The sequence below is a fragment of the Diadema antillarum genome, unplaced genomic scaffold, assembly GCF_040938485.1.
Source record: "Diadema antillarum isolate AM-2024a unplaced genomic scaffold, OU_Dant_1.0 scf00000033, whole genome shotgun sequence".
In the NCBI taxonomy this organism is placed as follows: domain Eukaryota; kingdom Metazoa; phylum Echinodermata; class Echinoidea; order Diadematoida; family Diadematidae; genus Diadema; species Diadema antillarum.
This window is the reverse complement of record NW_027270922.1, coordinates 98,873-120,636: the sequence shown is the minus strand read 5'-3', so window position 1 is coordinate 120,636 and position 21,764 is coordinate 98,873. Positions and strand designations below refer to the sequence as shown.

The 21,764-nt window shown below is 39.6% G+C and overlaps 1 protein-coding gene across 1 annotated transcript; it reads left to right on the top strand.

Annotated features, from left to right (window-relative positions):
• The first annotated feature begins 938 nt into the window (after nt 1-938).
• On the top strand, nt 939-20,659 carry LOC139742621 (protein SCAI-like). The gene is made up of 14 exons (XM_071653148.1): nt 939-1,143; nt 3,417-3,512; nt 5,008-5,094; nt 9,228-9,326; nt 9,954-10,050; nt 10,575-10,673; nt 11,702-11,854; nt 13,348-13,437; nt 14,482-14,577; nt 15,726-15,895; nt 17,286-17,367; nt 18,278-18,527; nt 19,349-19,449; nt 20,516-20,659. The coding sequence occupies exons 1-14, from the start codon at nt 956-958 to the stop codon at nt 20,657-20,659; spliced, it is 1,752 nt and encodes a 583-aa protein (XP_071509249.1). The 5' UTR covers nt 939-955.
• Nucleotides 20,660-21,764: the final 1,105 nt, after the last annotated feature.

The following is a 21,764-nucleotide window of genomic DNA, read 5'->3' as shown; positions in this document are numbered from 1 at the left end:
TTATAGTAAAAATCTTTCATTAACTAAGTACTCACTCAGGTAGAAACAAATTTGAACTTGTGAGCTTTGAGTTTTATTCAATTTGTCTGTCCTCTCTACGAATGGAATTTGTAAGATCGCAACTGCTGATCTAGGACGCTATATTTTTAACGGACACGTCGGGAAAAGGAACCAGTGGGAATCGAACCTGTAAGAGATTAGTCACAGCGACACGTTAGAAAGCTTGGGTCATGGACCTGCATCAATGTCCAGCTTTGACCATCCTTCTTTCTCACTTGTCCCGCATCAAACAAGAAATATATGTGGCCCATTCAGTATAGCAACCGAAAAGGAAAAAATATGGTGAAAAGTGGGATCGGGAGTAAAATTTGAGTAACTCTGGGTGAGAATAGAAAAAAAAAATATGCAGGGCCTCTGTCCTGTTTATCCATAATCATTACACGCTATATTGTGTATTTTGTATTTTGTATTTTGTATTTTGTATTTTATTTTTATTTTTGTTTTTTTGCTTTGAGCTGTTTGATCTCTTCTATACGGGAGCACAGTTCCTTACGAAAACTTGGCCTAAGGCGCCATTCTACTTTGCCGTGGCGCCCTTAGGATTCTCCGTCTTGGAGAATGGCATGCGGGTGGCGCCTCCTCCTACCAAATCATCTCCGGTTGGTGTTTCAGAGCACAAGTGGTAGAGAAAAGCAGTCTATTGAAGCCAGATGGCGTACTTCAGTAAAATCAATGCAGAAGCGCACAGGGAGTCATTTCGGGTGGGCTGTGTGGGTATCGTCATGATCATGTGTGCTCGTGTGTGCGTGTGTATATGTTTGATTTACTGTGTTGTACTGGATGAGAGAAGAAAAATCCACACGTACACTGATCACCACCACTGCACGAGAGCCCGGCCCTGCAACACAGGCCGTAGCGTAGTAGGTTGGTCGGCATCTGCACGGCTGGCTGGTGAATGTGTGTCAGTCGCGTAGGAGATCCGTGCGCACTTGTACTTCAAGATCGATCGCGTCGAGAGAAAATTCAACAGAAATACCAGATGGAGACTGACGGTGAAACAGCCATTACAGAAGATGAAAGGAAAATTGTGCAGGAATTCAACTACTTGCACGAGAAATCCAAACAGCTCTTCAATGGTCTTAGGTAGGTGCCCAAATTCGTAAACAAAATATATGATGCTACGTGCGTGGGATACACAATGAATGTACGGTACAGCTATAGTTCAGAGACTGAGATGCATGTACACAGTCCCAGAGCATGGAAATCGTGATGTTGAGATGTTGTCGGCAATAAGGTTGTGTAGAATCTGGATAGGTACTTTTATTCGTGCCTAGTTCTATTAAACCCTGTCTACTCAAGGGAAAACTGCCAGACGCGGTGGATGCTAGATGTTAACACACCTCAGTGACAGTGCCAGTGTTTATCTCAGCTGAATTTAATTGTAGGATTAGGAGATTTTATTCCAGTCATACATTGTACCTCTGGCTCCACCAAGGGAGGAGGAGGTTATGTTTATGAAATTATGTTTAGTACCGTTTGTTTGTTTGTCCGTGTGCAAAATAACTCAAAAAGCAGTTAACAGCCCAGATTTGGGAAAGAGTTCCCTATGTCCCCCCACTAATTTGCACAAAATAGATAAATTACTATTTTTTTAATAGAAATATCTACTACATTGTAATGTTAAATAATATTAAATAAAGGTTATGGCATACCGGGTAACCTTTATTTAGTTTATTAATAAATGGCATAACCTTTATTTAGTGTATTATTAGTAAAAAAAGAATTGTAATTTATCTATTTTGTGCAAATTATTGGGGGGGGGGCATTTAATAAGGAACTCTTTCCCGGATTTGGATGAAACTTACAGGAAAAGTTGAGAATGATGCAAGTATTAAACAGATGATTGAATTTTGGTACGTAGTGATCTTAAAACCTTGAACCGTGAAGTACTAGTAATCCCTTTCAGCAGTTCCTTGAAACTATCCCGGGATGGTAGAAATGTCGTGCGTCAGTGAGAGGTGACATGGTGATGTTGTAGTGATACGCTCCCACCCTACGCCAGGTGAGAGTACTACAAGGCACTAGCGCTGCTGTACGCGCTAATGTTGTGGCAGAGCGGGGCAAGCCCTCCTTACTAAAATTACACCTTAAATACCCTACGAAACTACTAGTTATACAAAACTACCCTTAACTACTTCTTAGTAACCCTGCAAGCTCACCTGCTGACCCACAGCACAGGATCTCGCCTAACAGTACAACACAGATGGAGACCGATTCAGACCAAGCTTTGACCATACGTGTTCAAACCAGTTCAGTCCTTGTCTCAGTCTCTGCAGCGGTCCTTCTTTGGCCAATCATGGACCGGAACGATGGACCCCCCAATTTGCATTTAAACCCGCCTGGATTGATCCATTATTCTAACAAGGGGTGTTCTTTATCCTTGCACCGAGAGGTAACCCAATTTACTGCTACAGTGAACAGGATGATGTTAAATGTCACTAATGTACAATAAAACTGATGGTGCATAGTGCTAGTAGAAAAAAAACACATGCCTCTTTGCTTAGAGCGTGTGTGACCCAACAGGAGGTTGCATCACTCGGATGACTGGAAGAGCAGCCTCTCTGAATGTTAATGGGTTGGTAATTGCGACCACAGGTCCTGACAGATGGTTCCAGGTTCTAACAGCTGGGGGAAAAAAGGAAAATTTGAACGCATCTATGGTCACGGTTGGGATTATGTACTTGAGCTTATGGTCATGCCTTCCTGTGTAGGTAGCTGGGAAAATCACATGTGGTAAACATAGAAGTTAACAGAAGTGTATCTTATGGATATGATCCGATGGGAATTTATGAAGGATTAAAAAAAAAAAAAAAAATTGGCGGGTAGAACCTAGAATCAATAAACTTGGGAGTTCAAGCTGCACATTTTTGAGGTTTTCATACGCGCACTAAAGTTTCATACGCGTACAGTGTAACAAAGGCTTCTGTATTGGGAAATCGGGCGATTTTTCAGCATGTATACCTACGTATAATTGGTGGAAATCACTGATCTCTATAGAAGAGCCCAAAGAGCTTTTCCCCAGTGGTGGAAAGGAGAAAAATCTCTTTGGGAAGAGCTCATTGGTGGAAAGTAGCTGCTTGGCAGAGGTCTGCGCTCTCAGAGTGCTTTTCTAGTTTTCGTGACTCAACATACGTACAACAGCAGGGACTGTACTGATAGTAGATGTGTAGTCTCCTGTGATAAATCGGATTAGGATTAGGAATATCTGGTTGAATGCAATGCATGTGTAGACTCTGTGGTCTCTTGTGCAATCTTGAAATGGTAATTTGTTGTTCCATTTTGTATGGTAATTTTGTATAATCATTTATATTCCATTTTTTATGGCCATTTTATATTATGGTAATTTCTTGTTCCAGGGACTTGCCTCAGTATGGACATAAACAGTGGCAATCATATTTTGCAAGGACATTTGATGTCTACACAAAGTTGTGGAAATTTCAGCAGCAAAACAGGTACGTAGTATGCCTACAAAAATTGTACTTGTACATTGTATATCTTGTCTTCATGTCAGTTTCGTGCAGAGTTTCCAAGTTTTGAATCATTTCCATGCTGACTTGTGTCAGATATTTGCTTTTTGTACGGCTGCTTTGGAAGCTTAAATAGCAGATGAAGACAAACTTCTAGTGCAATTTTCTTTGAACTTGGTCATTCCTGTTAAGAAGCTACGGGTACATTGCTTTCTTCTACAGTGTAGATGAGATTGTGAACGCGTGGTGGTCAGTATGACAGATGTTGGAATGCAGCTGCAAGGAAATTTGCTAAGTTATGAAATGAAAGTTTGTGTTTCAAAAAGTACAAATTGCCTACTTCAGTTGTTCAGGATTTGCTCAATAGCTACACTAAACCGCAGGAATTTTTGCCCACTCATAGTGCTAAGATTTTTCTTTTAAACTGTAAAAACCAGATATGTATCGAGACATTTCATATTAAAATTGCGCAGTGATGCACATGCCTGTTGAATCTGGTTTCTAGTTTTTTTTCAATTGAATTGTGGAGCCTTTTTTCTTATTAAGAATCAAAGTTGTTCATTTAACCCATTCCTCCCATACAATTCTTAGAGAGGCCCTCAATGCCCTCAAATGAGATTCTGTTACCCGTGGAAAGAGACCGGACAGTTGGTAATCCACCTGTGCGAAGGTAGTCAAGTAGTACATGTCTGCTGCGTGGATACGGTATCGAACAATGCGAAATATTGACCGTGCGAGCCTGAATAGTGTGCTCTAGACTCTTGTTCATACTTTTGTACACTGTTATGTGTGTACAGTTATTGATATTGAAGCAAACTTTTAGATAGAAAAGTAAATTACCTGTGTATTTTGCATCAAAAGAATGAAAGTGTACTTTTAAATACACAGTGAAGTTGTGTGTCATTTATATACGTAATGTAAAATTGGCCTTTGCCATAAAGACGAGAAAATACTCAATACTGGGTATTGCTTACAATGCGATGTACACCCACACACAAGCTTGTGTTCTTTGCAAGTTGTAAGTTGTCCTTCTCTATTAGACTCTGATGCCCATTTAACAAGAGAGAGAGAGAGAAAAAAAAAAGGGGGGGGGGAGGATGCACCATTTACAACCTTGTTTGTGAATTTCCTCATTGATAGCAAAGGTAATGTTTAATTTTTCTTCCAGACTTTAGAACACTTATTGAGATACAGTGATGAGCACTGAGTTTTTATTTTTCTCTTGTTACTGACGAGGTGAGGGAATTTTAACCATGACATTTGTGATAAAAAGGTGATAATTGGAGAGTAATGCAATGATGAAGAGGATGTGATCCTTAGGAAGTGGCAATGTTCCTGTAAAGGTGAATGGAAATTGATACGAATGCCAACCCACTTCCTTCACAAACCTGATTGCTCTTGTATGTACAAAGTCTTGGGTTTTCCAGTCGATTCTAGTATGGATGGTGTTAGATTGACGGTTTCTTGTCCTTTCTTGCAGGCAAGTCCTTGATCTGAGGTATGGACTGAAGCGATGGCAGATCGGTGAAATAGCCTCCAAGATTGGTCAGCTGTACTACCACTACTAGTGAGTTGTCAGTGACAATGTGATCAATTGCAGTAAATAATAGCTTTTGTTATTGATGAAAGCATGAATACACAATGCAGCTGTTCTTTTATGAAGCTGTGAAAAAAAACCACCAAACATACAAATGTACATGTAGTTATTTTGACAAATGTGCAAGGAAAGGTGAAGTTTGTTGAAAAATAGGAAGGGAAAGTGAAGACCAGCATTTTGATGGTCCATTATCAGTTATTTTTTTTTTTCAGATTTGGATTAAACAGATTGTACAAAGCCCAAACAGCATACCCACATTCAGTTTAAGACCATTTTATTCTATGTTTTTAATACACTAGATAACATTGCCTACCCCACTTTTTTTAATTACTAATTTTGTTAATTCCGAGTGCTGCTGGTTCCACTAACAATCATAAGTTCTTACAATTCTGAAGCTATTTGTTAATTGATTATCCTGAAGTAATTTGTTCATTAATATCTATGTATTTTATTGTTTATTTCAGTTTATTAAATGCACACACAAAACAAACAGACAAACAAAATAAAACACACAAATTATGAATAGCTTTCTAGGGCCCCTGTATGAATATGTATTATATATAATGTGTATCACTTTTCTGAGACTATTTAAGCCATTATGGGAGCAATGAATTGAAATTTGACGCTTGAAGAGCACAGAACAGCATCTTTTATTAACAATATCTTGATCCAGTAACAGAGACATAAATGTGTGTTAATTTGAGTAAAGTTATGTCATATTCTATAGAATTACACAAATGATGAAAGAATAAAAAGGATGCCTTCTACAATCTAAGTCAAAGGAATTTAAAATCTGTAGCTCAATGTTTTGGTTGTCAGGAATGACCTTACTTATCTCAGATCTACATGTATGTTCTTATGTTTACATTGGGTCAGAAAACAACTCCTCTTTTACATTTTGGCAAAAAAGAAAAAAATAAATGTTGAATATTTTGGGAAAGTCAAATTTGTTTGGCAGATCTGATTTTGAAGCCGTAATATCATAGATTTTGCAATCATGGTATAGTGACTTTTTTCTGTATTCAATATCCGTGAATCGTTTTCGTAAAACTGTTTACTTGGAAACAGAAGGAAAAAATATTTTTGGCAGGTTATGAATATGGTGATTGTAATGTAAGTGTTAAGGCAAGCAATGCTACACAGCTGTACTCTGTTGGTCACAGAACCCAGACAGCTTTTGCCTTCTTCCAGTTGGACATTATATCTCAGCTGATGATATACTTGTCTGTATCATATGAATGACTACAGTTGTACAATGTACATGTACATGTACAAAATGGTACATATTTACCATAGCTTGTTTTCTAACTGTAACTAGGCCGGGCTATTGTAGGTAGGTGATGGAGCAGGGGGCCTCCCAGGCCCCCCCCCCCCCCCCCCCCCTCCAGATCTCGGCGATCGACAGCACAAAAAATTGGCACACACATTGCCTACTACCTAATCTAAAGTACCGGTACCGTGAAGTTAATTTTTAAAAAAATTGTCATTTATGCGAAATTATGCTAATTTATGCATAATTATGCATGAAATCAGACATTTTGGTATAAATCACGAAATAAAGCTCAAAACAGGCACATTGTTTGTGTAAATATTCTTTTTCGTGTCCTTAGCAAATGTAAGAGAAAAAAATTGTGCCATCAGAAAAAAATTTCGAAAGTATTTTATTGTTTTTTGAATTTCTTATGTATTCTTTGTTCTTTCGACTTAATGTTTTGCATTGTTTTTTTGATGAAATTTGTCGCGACATTGTTCCGAACAAGAAAATATGTCATTAATTGATTTTAATCGATAAAACCCCCAAATAATCATGCTTTTATGAAATTTGCCTGTAACTTGTAAGCACAGTTTGCATTGAAATTGTGCACAAATTCTCGTTTTTGAGCAATTTTTATTTGACATGCATGTACATTATATTTATGCGCAACTTCGGAACTGCGCGCCCGGGCATTGCAAATTTGGTGTCAAAAGATGCGGGAGACTCAAAAGAAAAAAGTCATGAAACATCGTGGCGATAGCTTTTGCGATAGCGATACACATTGCGCGGAACGTCGAGGGGGTTGGGCCTCGGAGGCCCTCCCCCGGCCTTAGGGTTAAACCCTTTATGTGCCTAATATATTTGCAGTCCCACTTATGTGTTGTGTCTCAGTCCGATAGGAAGGACATGATGATGCAATATGGAGATCAGAGATTTTGGGTAGTTTCCGTTTATTTGTAATTAAGTTGTACAATGGGACAGCTGTGTCAAATGGTGAAGAAAGCTCGCCAACATGCATATGATGCCATCGCAGAGCAAACCAGGGTTAGATTTTCAGTTATTTGTTAAATGACATTCACCTATGAAAAATTGATGAATGCCATTGATGCAGGAAGAGATTACATTTTACAGAATGATACATCACATGTCAGTATTAAGTCACCATTAGCTATTAACAAAGAAAAGAAATGCCAAGGTTGGAGAGACCATTGTGGAGTACATTCTATTGTGGGGTGAACACCTGCGCACAATATGTTCTAAACATGGAAGGCTTAGACCATCAACCTTTGTTAGACTGTCCTTGTATTGAAATTTTTTATTTTTTTCCTAATTAAGAGAGGAAAGAGGGTGGTGATAGTGTATGCTCTGTATCAGATTGAACTACCAAATTCATTACATAAATGTGTTTTTAATTTTGTTTAATGGAAATAAAACATAACAACCTTTATACCAGTACATTCTCGTGTAAAATGGTACTTAACATTCTGTATTCCATCTGATCTGTAGCAAGGTTTTATAATCAAAGTGTGGTGTTTCACAAAATCAAATGAATTTGAGTAACCTACAGTCTGAATTCAAATGGCGCTTTGCCAGTTATTTCAAAATGTACTTCTGTAACCAAATTTATCTGTAGCTCTAGATCACCTCCGAAATCACTCTGAAGACAAAAAGAAGTCATGTACCCTGCCCTCTATTACAGAACCAGTGATGTAGCTTTCCGAGTGTGGGTGATGAAGACAGATCACCATGGCAACGCTGTTTCATGAGATGCAAGGTTGTTTATGAAATGAGATGCTCTTATTGCCAGTGTTGGATGTGCAGTAGGAGATGTGCAGAGTGATTTATTGATCAGGAGGAAGTGACTACCACCTGGCAGGGGAGGATGTGGCTGAGGTGGCATGGAGCAGTGTTGCACTCATGTTGCTAGGCAACAGATGGGGATTCCTTTTCATGCCAAGAGACAGACTGTCAGTCACACCAAGAGCACTATAAATTTTGCAACATGACATCTAAAGTGATGATGTAGACCCGCAGTGCAGCACAGTTGCTCCTGTTTTCTTATTGCTTCCCTGTGGAGAGAATGCTACTTTGGAGTTTTTGCTCGCCTACACACAGTAGAATGCCCGTCACTAGGACAATTTTATGAGAATAATTGTATAGTGCTGCTTGTGATGATGAGAACAGTCAAGATGCTCTGGTCACGATAATGGCTGATAAAGAAATACGATTGATGATTATGTAATGAAATTGATATAAAATGTAAGAGTGATAGTAATGATAACATTGATGAGTATAGCAATAAAAACAACCGTTGGCAACATTGATAGGTACAGTAAATCGTTGCATGATATTAAAGCACTGTGCACATGTATACAAGTGTAGTATTGTGGTGTACTTTCCACAGCTTTAATATTGTATGACCACCAAATGTTTACCAAAAGTACTGTACATTGCCTAAAGATGCCAGTCAAGTTCATACAAATGTATACCGTTCAATTGGTAATCTCTGACAAGGTCATTGGTCAAAAGATTTGTGCACTTACAGTGTACACTGAAAAATACTGTAATCACACCTTATGATATGCGGGCGAGACATTGCATGGTGTTTGCCTTGTTTCCCCCTTTTTTTGTGTGTGTTTTCAGCTCAGGAGTATGGTTCGTCAGTTTTTAGAGTCATCATTGGGAAATCCACATGTGATGCAGTTGCTTGTGGTCCTTGGATATACATAATGTAGTTTTCAAAAATATTTTAAATACAGATTTTGTCTTACCATTCCGAACTTGTACTATGTGGAATTCCTTTGAAATGTTTCACTAACTGATCCAAATTCATGCTTTTATTTTGCAGTTTAAGAACCAGTGAGACCAATTATCTCCATGAAGCGTACTCATTCTACTCTGCCATCAGGGCGAGGGCGTACTTCTCCAAAGTTAATAGAGAGAAAAGGTAAGTATAGCTACTTTTTTTTTTGCACAATTAATTTATTAAATCTTTCTGTTTTCTTCTTTCAACAGTGGTAATGAATATTTATGCTTGAAAGATAGAACTTCTTAAGTATGTGTGAATAATACATGAGACTATTCTAGCAACAGGTCCCGACTAATGTGGGCCTGAAAGAATAACTTGTGCAAAGGAAAGTAGGGCCTGACTTCACAAAGGCAATTTGAATCAAATCCATGGTTCAAGGTCAAATCTATCAGCTAAAAAAACACTTAAAGTGTACTGTCATCCACCAAATATGCACATGACAGGACATGTTGATAATTATATCTTGTTGGTACCTTTATGTCATTATAAGTGGAACATGTTCATATTTAGTGCAACTGAAATTTGCATACTCCATTCGCAACATATGTTGTATAGATTTGGACTACATGTACCTTTGTGAATTTCAGCATACATATTGCATCTTTTGTAATGCTGGCATTTAGTTGAGCTTGAAAGTCTAAGTTCTACAACTGAACCAATAGACAAGATCCAAAACAATGCGACATAGTCCATCTGAAATGGCTTAAAAATGTACTTTGTGATAAAATGTTGTTTCATGTTGTTCCCAATGCTGTGCATATTTAGTCCTGAACTTATGGTCAAAAAATTGCGGTACTACGCACGAGTGATTGTGGTCGGGCTTTTACTACGCAAGATGGATCTAGTCAAGGACTTGGTAAAGGTTGGTGTCAAGTTTGTCTTCTTTAATGAGTGTGACCATTGTACAGATAGCTTCTGTTGTGTTAACGTGACTCTTATACATTTTATCAACTTTGAAACATAACAGTATTGATAGTATTTGCAGAACCGTTCGTATTATGACTTCAGCATGCAATGAAAGTATTACTGTCATCCATTGCAAGTATTACTTCCATCCATTGCATTGTGAAATCATCTCTATATTTGCCTGGAACAAAATAACGGAGAATCCATTTGTGTCTGTGTGTGAATGTGTGTGTGTGTTTGTGCTTTGTTCAGGAGAAAATGGCAAGTCCTCCATAGATCTGTGTCAATTGGTTGTGGTGCTTTCCTAGTCTGGCAGAAAAAAATAAAAAGTTTCTTGTCTTCCTTTTGCCGAAGAGTTAAGTTCTGATGGTCAGCCGAAGTTGGCAGAATGCTTTTTTTTTCTTCTTGCATGAATGTGACAGGTCCAATTTGATTGAATGCATGTATGTTATATTTTTTGCTGCTTCTTATGTCCAACAGGAATTGAGCAGGAATTTGGAAGAATATCGATCCAACTACAATGCGGAGGATCAGCCGGAGTGGGACCTAGTGCTGGGTGAAATCGAGGCCTTTATAGATGTGAGCTGTCATGCTTGTATTATCTACGACCATTTATTCCACTGATCAAGTACAGTGCACTCCCGCTATAATGAACACAATTATAACAAAATTCCGGCTACAACAAATTTAAAATTAGGGCTGCAACATTATCTGCTCAATGTTTTTTATTGTTTATTTGTTCGGTTATAACCAAATTTTGATGTAATGAAAGAACACTGCCAGTCCTGAGGACTTTGGGGTGTCCACTGTATAGTGCATTAGCATAGAAGGTTAACATTTTAGTGTGTGAAGTGGAACCCCATTTCATTTTAAGGTTGATTTTAATGACTGCACAAAGTGAAATCCAAAATGCAAAACAGTGATGAGAGATTCAGAGCATTAGGACCAATTATAGATCTAGAAGACTAAAGAGTATGAAACAGGAAAAGCATAAGGCAAGAGCTACATCTGTATGTTGTTTTTACTGAGGTCACTGATGCAGATGATTGGGTTTAGCAGCACTTTTTTGTGCTCATGATGTGACTGTTTGGGTCAATGTCTATTAGGTCATTCCACAATGTCTCAAAAGGCAAAGTTTATTGAGCGTGCCACAGTTTCATCCTATCTCCATTCAGGCGTATTTAATGCTATTGACTCTGCTGCTAGTGAAACTCTTTCTCACAAAGTGGCCATGGAAAAATCTTTAAGCAGGAAATGTTGACCCAATTAGTAAAACAGTACCTGTAATTTTCATGAATCTTGATATTATGAAAAGAGAGAAAAACATTATACACCCATCCTCTTTATTCTTCTGAACGAGCATGGACATTTTTGTGTATATTCTACTTTCAAAATGTTGAGATCTGAAGGCAAGGTAGAAGTTATACAATTCATGTAGCCCGTTGAGGATGAGTCCCGAGTATATTCAGGCAGGGGTCTATGGGAAATAAGTGTTGTAGCAAAATCAAATCGTCCTTGACGGTTTAGTCAATCGATGCCAAGCAGATTTCCTGTAAGATCTGTAATATCAACCATGGCCCTGTTATTACCTCCCACCACCCACCCAGGCTGATGAGGGCATACGGGTACTGGACGAGCAGGCTTCGCCCCAGGTCCAAACCCACCGGCTCACCGAGGAGATTGTCCCCGCCAAAGACCCGTCCATCACCAGCGAGCTTACTCTGCAGGAGGCCATTATTGTGGGCAACTCGGCCCACCAGGTCAGCTGTTCTCATTTTCTTGTTGGTTACCTTCTACCTTCTGCATACTGTAGGTCCTATAAGCTGTTATTTTTGTGAGGGTTTAACCCTATTCTAACTGGGCTATTTGAGACCAAGTTTTTACTGGGGGGGGGGGGGGGCCTTCAGATCTCAGCCGCTGATGGCGCAATTGCTGCAAAATTTTGCCCGAACATAGAGCAGGATGTCAACTACAAGATTACATGGTCACGTATTAGAAAAATATTGATTTTCTGTTTTTAATAAATTTATTATGTTTAAATTTATGCATGGAATTTATATTTTCACCTGTTACTCCATTAAAAAGACTGAAGGATTGCTAAATTTTTGTGTCAGAATTCCTTAACCCTAATTCCCACCGGGTTTTTTGAGGGACTTGAAACCATCGGGGGTGGGGGGGGGGGGGGGGGGGGCTTTTTGGCCCCCCCCCCCTTCAGATCTCGGCCATTGATCGCGCGATCCTTGCGAAAATGTGCACTAATGTAGAGGCCAATGTGCTCTTGTATAGTTAGATTTTTCAAATTTTAAATAGTGTATTTTATTTATGCAAAAATAATTTTTTTTTGCTTATAGATAAAAAAATAAAGCTCCAAGACTTCTAATTTTTGGTGAACATATTCTTTTCAATATCCTCAACAATAATATTGAAGCAAAATTTCGGCTTCATAATTATTTCTTATGTATTTTATTGTTTATTGAATTTCTTATGTATTTCTTTTTTTAAATTTTGTCTTTGTTGTTTTTTTTCGTCAAAATTTGTCGCAGAAACTTTCTAAAGCATAATCAGGCTAAAATAAATCATTATCAGCCATTGAAAGTAAAAATATTTATTTTTATATGAATTAATTGCAAAAACACAATTTACATTGGATTTGTACGCAAAATCATGTTTTTGAGCAATTTTGGGGTCGACAAATTTTTTTCAAAGGTGTGTGGCTTCAAAACGGTATGCCCTGGAGCGACAAATTTGGTCTCAAACGTTGTGTGGTACTTGAAAGAAAAAAGTCATAAAATATCGCGGCAAGAGCATCACGCGTTGCGGAATAATCACGCGAAACGTCGATGGGGGGCCAAAATGCCCCCCGGTGGAAATAGGGTTAATTTTTTGCACTTTTCGCAAATCACTGCTGGATCACGAATTTAACAACATGCAAAAATATCTCAGATTGACAGGCACTAGTGCACCAATGATAGCCGAGGTGTGAAAATCATGAAAATAACATCTCTCGAAAATATCCTTGACCTTGTCATTCGCAAAAAAAAGAATATCTGTATGCGAAAACAACAGCTTATGCAGTAGTTTGAGTGCTGATTGGGACAGTAATAATAGTGGCATCATAAATCTGTTCATTTGATCAACTGGGATGGGGCGGGGGCGGGTTGAGATGTTCAGCGGTAGAAGAATGCCCCATCATGTTAAAGGCCTTGGTAAGCAAGATACTTATTTCTACCCTCCTGTTGCCTTGATGTTGCAGGTGAAGTTCAGCGAGCTGACCCTGGACATGTACAGAATGCTGCAGACTCTAGAGAGGGAACCTACGCTGAGAGATGAAAACAGCGTCAAGGTAGCGAAGCCATTCTCTTGTGTGTCCTACCCACCACAGGATGTTAAAAAACTTGTGATCCATCAAGAGGGGGGGGGGGGAGGGGAGAGAAAACAAACTGTCAGGGAGAGACAGAAGAGGAGACTGAGTAAGAAGAAGGAGAGAAGGGAGGAGGATAGGGGAAGAAAGAAACTACAGTTCAACTCAGAATCTGTCATATGTTACCATGTTACCCTCATAAACAGAGACATTGAATCTGAGAAATCAGAAAGATATTAAGCTGAAAAGTGAACAATTTCCATATAGATGTCTTAACCCGTTGAGGACGAGCCCCGAGTATACTCGGGCAGATGTTTATGGGAAATGCGTGTTGTAGCAAAATCAGTCCGTCCTCAACGGGTTAATTACAGTGCTGTATCTGCTATCCACATTTGAAATTCTATTTAAATACCAGGGGTAATGTGTGTATGATTGAATTCACTATTTTTCCGTTTTAATGAAACATGGTTCATTGTTAATAGAACTGTTTTATTTGAAAGTTTAATCATGACTGTATTTTAACCTTGGATTTGATATTTAATATTTAAATCTGTTGTCATCAGGTTGCCAGCTTCTTTTCTGTTTCTGATGAAGATTTGCAGTATAGTGGGGCACAGCCAAGCAAACAAATCCTAGAACTCTGAAATCAAGGAAATCATTGTTTGGTGACTTTGTCAGGTGTTAATCTGGGGGGTATTTCATGAAGCATTTTGTCCGACAAAGTTGTCAGACAAATTTGCTCTCAGCCAGTCAGATGCAAGGATTTCAGTAGCTTGTAACAGTTTGTCGAAGAAATATCCGACCAAAACGCTTCATGAAATGCTCCCCCTGGATGTATCTTATTTTCAAGTAAACATAATGTGGCAATGCTTTCATCGGTCCAGTACTGCACTATTTTAGGCCTTAGTTGTAAATACATCCATCCAGATTGTGGAAAGCATACCGGTAATTGAAATTTCATATGTCTGATCATCAGCCTTCCTTTGCTTCCTTTTGTTTTGTTCTGTTTTTTCCTGCTGCTGGCAGGACCAGACACAAATCAAGCGGCAGAACCCTCACAAGTATCTCCTGTACAAGCCATCATTTGACCAGTTCTACACATTCATGTCTGCAGGAGTGAAGGTAGGCGTTCTGAATAACTTGAGAATGGCTTGGTTGGGAGCCTGTCTGCCTGGTTATCAAAATATCTCAGGCTTGAGACTGATGAGTCACTGAACTATGTTGTGTATATGCAGATTAGCTGTGATGAAGTTGTTGTACGTGTAGCTCAGTGGATAAGACCATGGATTATCAATTGTAATGGCCCTGGTTTGAGTCCCATGGCTGCAGCAGTTCTGCCAGAAGGCAAAGCTCTTTATCCTCATAGATTAGTCCTCCCGAGGGAACTCAGAGCTGTCCTTCCAGTGGTTGCTTAAAGCGTTCAATGCGTCTTTAAGCCCCAGTCACATGGACATGCCGGATCACCCCGGATTTGATCTAGGGTGATCCGGGGAGAGATCCGTGTTGACGCCTCTGGCATCCTTGGACATCTGGAAGGCCAACACGGCAACTTTTAGAGGTCAAAAACATCCGGCATCAGCCGGGGACTGCCGTGTTGGCAGAGCTATCTGGAATGGTCCGTGTGGCCACCACGTAGCTGCCGAGTTGGTCCGTGTGAGTGCCGTGTAGATGCCGTGTAGATGCCATGCTGTTCCGGCCTTATCCGAGTAGCTGCCATGTTGATACCGTGTGTACAGCCATCAACGCTCGTCGACGCTCCACCCAGGGCAAAACTGTCCCGGAACTCCCCGGATCATCATGTAGATCCTTGAGGATCCATGTTTATATTTGACTGGGGCTTTAGTTGTCACCTAAAACAAAGATAAATTCTAATCAAATTTTCAAATTCAATTAAACGAAAAATTCTAATTCTAATTCTAATCAGTGGTGACTGTTGTTACTGCAAGTTTAAAGTGTGAGATCATACCAGAATGTACCAGTGATGTATTTAAAACATAGTTTCTTTTTGTTGTTGTGTCATGATAGTTATAATGATGATGATGATGATGATGGTGGTGATGATGATGGTGATGAGGATGATTGTAATAATAGCCCTTCGTTTTGAACAGACGTACATTGCTGCACCTGAATGGGCTTTCTCAGTCTGCAATCTAGTCAAGTTTGGGAAACTTTTTGAATGCTCATGAAAGTGCTTGGCAAGTTTAATACTTGGGCACATAAAATGATGAACCAAACTTCAAATGTCCACGATGTCACTGTGCACGTTCCAGGAGCTACCACCAAACTCTGTACTCCTGGTCTACCTGGCTGCCAGCGCCTCTGCCCCCGGGAAGCCAGACAGCGACGGGGCCTATGACATGGGCGGGGTAGCCACCAACCCAAAGAAGGAGAACGGAGAGAACCATGTGAAACGCTCCGCCCAGCTCAAGGACATCCACTGGTGAGTATCCCAGCATCAGAATGTAATCAATCCTGTGAGGAATATGTGATTGAAGTATGTGAGAGAATTATTGTCGGCCATGCTTTCAAGGTGTGGAGTTCTTTCCCAGCCTGTTAAAATGGAAGCGGATACTCCTGGTCATGTTTCCTTTCTTTCTTTCTTTTTTTATTGGGGGGGGGGGGTGTCTCTTGTCCTGTTATTTTGTCTTTCTTCTTCCTCAGACTAGGAATGCATTGTTACTTGAAGAATTACTCAATAAAACATAATTGCAGAGACTGTCCACCAAATTCTATTGCAGCTTATACTCATGCAAGGCATACTTTTTTTTTTGGGGGGGGGGGTGGGTAGTCCACCAATATGTGGAAATTATAGCAATTCACAATTGTGTCATTTGTGTTTATTCCATATGTGCTTTGATGCATGTACAGTAGGCAGCCATATAAGATGACTTCACATGGATGAACACTATTTGTGTGCTAACTTTTGATTGCACCAAGCAGTTGATTTTAATATCTTCTGAAATTCTAGAATTCAACAGTGTTGTTAATAAATAATTGCTTTTGTCTTGTTTGGTTAAGTTGTTAGAGAATTTCAATCACAGTCTAAATGCAGCAGAGTTTATTAAATATCTTTATCTGACATCTTAACACAAGATGCTCTCGGCATTTGTACCAGCAGGAATTCAAATGATGCTGTCATACCTAACCACCACACCTTTCATATATACCATATGTCCCCCAAAAAATTACAACGGGACCCTCCGCAACAATAACTTTGGAAATAGTGAGTCAATCCAAATACAATTTCAGGGCATAAAACTATAATGTACACATATTACCCACATCTTACAGAAAATCCCATCGGATTTGCTTCAGTGGTCAAAGAGAAATGAGGATTTTTGTAGAGAATGTCAGGAATCCCTTCCCTCCAAGTTTTGTCCATTGTGTTCACACATTAAAATGCAGCTGCAAGAGCATCCAAGTGCTAAACTTGGAAGAAACAGATCCATGACATACTTTACAAAGAGCCACATTTCTCTGTGACCACTTGACCAAACTGAATGGGGTTTTCTGCGAAATGTAGCTAAGATGTTGTATTTCAAGGCCCTGAAATAGCATTCAGACAGTTTAATCATATGTCGTGAGAAGTTATCAATGCGAAAATCCAGTTGTAATTTTTTTTGGGACATACTGTACTTACAGGCAAAATATGGAATTCATTCCACTAGGGTGCCTAACAACGAAATGTGTGCATTTCCTTTTTATGTTCAGTGGGGTATTGATACTTCTCCATGTGTCTGAGGGCAGCTGTTTATATGTGTGTTTGTTTATTAGTGTCTGTTGCTCCATCTTTATATATTTCTCATGCGGATTGTTTTGATTCTTCACAGTATTCATCCAGGGGATCTGTACCCATTTACCAGGAAACCGCTCTTCATTATTGTGGACAGCCCCAATGCTCACGCCTTCACGGTATGTTCTTTACATCTCTCAACCCACTGAAATCTGGACTACTGTAAAAATGGAAATTGTCACATGAGTAATGTTTTGAGATCAACCTCATGAAATGAATTTTGCATGTTTTTGATTTCACAGAAAAACAAAGTGATGAAATGTTATTACATATATTAGAAGCACAGATATTGGCGCACTTTTATTTTCACGTTGACTTTATGTCACGATAAATACGCAAAATTTCCACACCGCTAAAATTTCCACATTTGCAGTTACAAATAGTCCAGTATTCTTCATTTATTCTCATAAGATTGTGCAGACCAATTAACTAGAGGACCTCATAAAAAGGTTGAAAACTTGCATCAATATGTACATAGGTGTCATATCCAGTTAGGAGTACTGGTACCCTATGAATTAACACCCATTTTGTGGAGACTTCTGCACTAGGTTTTTCATTATACTATGAGTTACTTAGCTGTACAATGTAAGTACAGTATCTGTATCTGTCAAGAAAGCAAGTTGCATTTGCCAGTTAGCTGGGAATCAACATATCAGTGGCGTTCCTGTTCACATTATGAAATAACATACCACGATGAGAACATAAACGTGCAAGAAAATATGTACCCGTTCAATTGCTCTTTCCATACATAGGACATGTCTCTTATTTTGTTCTTTTGAGTGTAATAAGGGGACAAAATAAAGAGACAGTTTGAAAGCAACACCATATCTACATGCCCTCTACTTCAGCCTTGTTCAAGACACAATCTTCTGCTGTCCATAATAAGGGAGAAGGGAAAGGGATTGTGGGAGATGTAGTGATATTAAATTGTACATATTTTGGAATGTGATTTGCACCAAAGTGATTTTTGAAATGATATTGTACTAATTGTCTGTCGCTCCATGCCCTTCCTTTGCTCACACATGCTAGAGCATTCCCAACTTGTTTGGCCAGCCCACCATCTGCCTGATGTCGCCCGTCCAGCTGCCGGTCACCATCCAGGACAACGCGGCCAACAAGGGTAACCTCTTCACCCACTTCCTCCATGCCCCGCTGGCTGCCTTCTGCTACGTCTGCGACATCACCGACGTGCCCCGCCTCCTCTGGGACAACTGCCAGGCCATGGTGCAGAAGATTATCCTGGAGGGCCACATGCAGATTGTCAAGTCCAAGACGATAGGTACAATAGCAGTCTGAATTCCCTAGAAGGGGGCTAGGGCAATTGCCCCCTGGGCAACTATCCCAGACCCTTCCTCTGACTCTAACCATAATCTTAATCCTGAAGTCAATCCTAACCCTGACCCAAACTCTAACCCTAAACCTAATCCTAACCCTAATCTTTACTCTAACCTTATCACTAGCCAGTATTTAGCTGGGGGGGGGGGGGGGGGGGGGGTTATTGCCCTGATACGTCGTAGAAGTACAACAACAGCAACAAAAAGGGTAGGGGAAAAAATCAATAATCCCATAAACAGAGGCGGAAGGGAGTAAAACTCAGTAGGACAGGGTGTGACATCATTTTTTTCTTTCCCTTTACCAGATGGGCAAGTTTTGCTCGCCTGAAAGATATCAGTACTTACCCCCAAAATAGTACCAATGTATTTAATAGATATAACCCTATTTCAAGTGGGCTATTTCAGAGCAAGTTTTTACTAGGGCATGGAGTAGGTCAATTTGACCCCCCCCCCCCCCCCCCCCAAGATCTCGGAGACTGATTGTCCAATTATGTGGTGAGCTGTTATTCATTCAATGTATACAATATGTGAGTTTCTTTGAAGCAATGTGTTCATATGCTGAAGTTAGAAAAGCAGAAAAGGAACACATATTCTACAGTAGTCCATTGTAAATGAGAGTACAAGTTGTTAGTCTTCTACAGAAGTGTAACAATCAATTCCCCAGTTCTGTATTGAAAATTGACAGAACTCCTTTTAACTAATGCATTTGCTGTGCAATGAGCAAGTATGCTGCAAATTTTTGACAAAAGCAGTTGTGTTTTTGCAGACCATGTCTACAAGCAGTTCTTCAGTGATGAGTTCCTACGGCTACTAGTAACCCGCTACATCTTCTGCTATGCCGTGCTGCGATACCACCGGGGATTTAAGGTACACATGTAGGTGGCCCATGCGGATTTCTTGCGAGACCCCTGGCTGCTTACCAGAAAATACAAGTCACAAGTGTAATCAGAAGCAAGGTTGTTTACTGTGCAATTTCTTGGTAATGATGAAACAGTAGTGATATTTCTACTCCATCTGGTAGTAACAATTATGGTAATAGTAATGAAAACAAAAGTGATTAATAAATTAGATGATACTGTGTCATACGGTGTGATATCACTGCACCCGAATTGACCTTGCACAAGTCAAAGGATTGGCTTAGTCTAAGAAAAATTATACTGGGGTGGATAAATTGTGTGTTGATTCTGTCATGTGTTGAAATTTAAATAAATCACCATAGATGTTTATTAATACAATAAAAAAAGAAAAGAAGCCTGTCTATGCATTTTCTTGACGTGCTGTATTTGGCCAAAGTATGATGCATGAGACTTAGATTAGATTTGATTTTGGGCAGAGGTCTCTGCGCTTTGACTAACGATATCAAGTCTTGCTGTAACATTAGCCAGGAATGCCCAGTGGCTACCCGATTGTTGAAGATTGTTGGATTATGTTAGATTATTTATTGTTGTGAATACAAGAAATGTTACACTTTGGTCTATCTCTTTCTCTCTGAAGGCTTTATTGTGTGCAATAGAATTTGTCCGAAGTCTTGTTTTTTATTATATTATTTTTTTAAAGGATTTCAATTGCTTCAAGATAATTTGGTGTACATTGCTATTCTTTGACACCATCGTTGTAAAGAAAAGTTGATATAGACAGATTGTACCACATGAAAAATGTTGCACGTGCACAGCATCACACGTGATGGTTCTTCCAGATATACAATGGAAAGAGAAAAATTGTTAAGAAATTCAACAGCATCCATCACAATGGTATCCAAGCTAGGGTCTAGACCTATGCTGTAGTATTAACCAAATGTGATGGTGTTGAGAGGGAAGTGCCCTTACTGTCAGCAGCCTCACGTACCTCTCAGCAGATGAGAAAGTTTTCCATCCAGGGGAAAGCATCTTCTATTTTCACACACTCCATCTTCGTCTGCCTTCTTTTTTCACAGGATGAGAGCTACTACCCGCGCTGTCTCCCAAACCTTCTTGGGCACGAAATTCTGGAGAGCACCCTGCTGCACAAGCAAATCCTGGACCTGGCCTCCATGCTGGATGTGAGGGCGCTGTTCCTCGAGTTTGGGGAAATAGAGTGAAGACGCAGTAGCCCCACATCATAAACTTCCCACCAACTTGCCCTCATTCCACCATTTCTCTCTTTTTTTCCTCCCTTCTCCTTCATCATTACCTCTCACTTGTCGTCACCATAAGTGGAATGTTCCACAATGCCCAGTCCGGAGCAGAGTGGCATGCATGTGCGTCGGCATGTCCGAGGCATCTCCAGTGCTTCGTGTCTGCCAAGGTTGGTCCCTGCACTGTATTCATGTGAAAACTTTGGTGGTTTCGCTTTGTGCAGTATTCTCATTGAGCATGTCTGACTTACATAGAATTCAAGCCAGTCTGAGCACTTGTACCAGTCTGATTTTACTCTTGCATTTGTTCTGGTTGTTTGTTTGGTTTTTTTTTTCTAGCATTTTTTTTTTTTTTTTTTTGGGGGGGGGGGGGGGGCGGGTGTGGTGACAATACTCCCAAATTTTGTGAAATCATTTGTGCTTTATCCATTATCTGTATTATCATGGTTCCTCTGACTACACAGTAGTGCCTTCCTGTGGTCTTAACATGTGCTTGCTTGTTTGCCTGTAGGAATTGTACCAGGATCCAAGAAATGTCACATCTTGACTTCTATTTAAAGCTGCACTGGGCATGCTTTTGTCCCCGTTCTCGATTGTCACTGTGTTTTGCAAGTGAGGATAACTGCCAATGTTGTCTTAAATTCAGTAGCGGTAGAAGGCCCTTGCAGAATGTCAGCTGTGTGAGCTCTGACGATGTCACGCTGAAATGTAATGAGCCTCCTGCAACCCTTGTGAGAAGCCAGTCATCATTAGAATATCATTTCCTTACTGTCAATCTGAATTACTGTGAAATTTGATGTAAGAGTATGTACATGTAAGCACATTGCCAAAGTTCAAAGTGGCGTTAGTGGAAAGTGTTTAATGATTACATTTCCTTGTGTAATGATGGTGATATTTCAGAATGTCTTTTTATTGTATTATATATTTTGTGGACTGCAAGGAATCTTGCACAAACAATGTTGACCAAACTTTTAATTTCTACATTGATATTCTTGTCAGAGTGGAACTTCTTTGAGTTCTTTGAATTGAATTGTTTGCAATGTTCAGAAAATGAATGCAGATTTTTTAT

Bases quoted from the DNA above. Each gene is read 5' to 3' on its own strand.
- LOC139742621 (XM_071653148.1), top strand. From the start codon at position 956: ATGTGTGTCAGTCGCGTAGGAGATCCGTGCGCACTTGTACTTCAAGAT. The intron at 14,578-15,725 runs GTAGGCGTTCTG...TGCACGTTCCAG, and splicing joins TCATGTCTGCAGGAGTGAAG to GAGCTACCACCAAACTCTGT. The intron at 17,368-18,277 runs GTATGTTCTTTA...CACACATGCTAG, and splicing joins CCAATGCTCACGCCTTCACG to AGCATTCCCAACTTGTTTGG.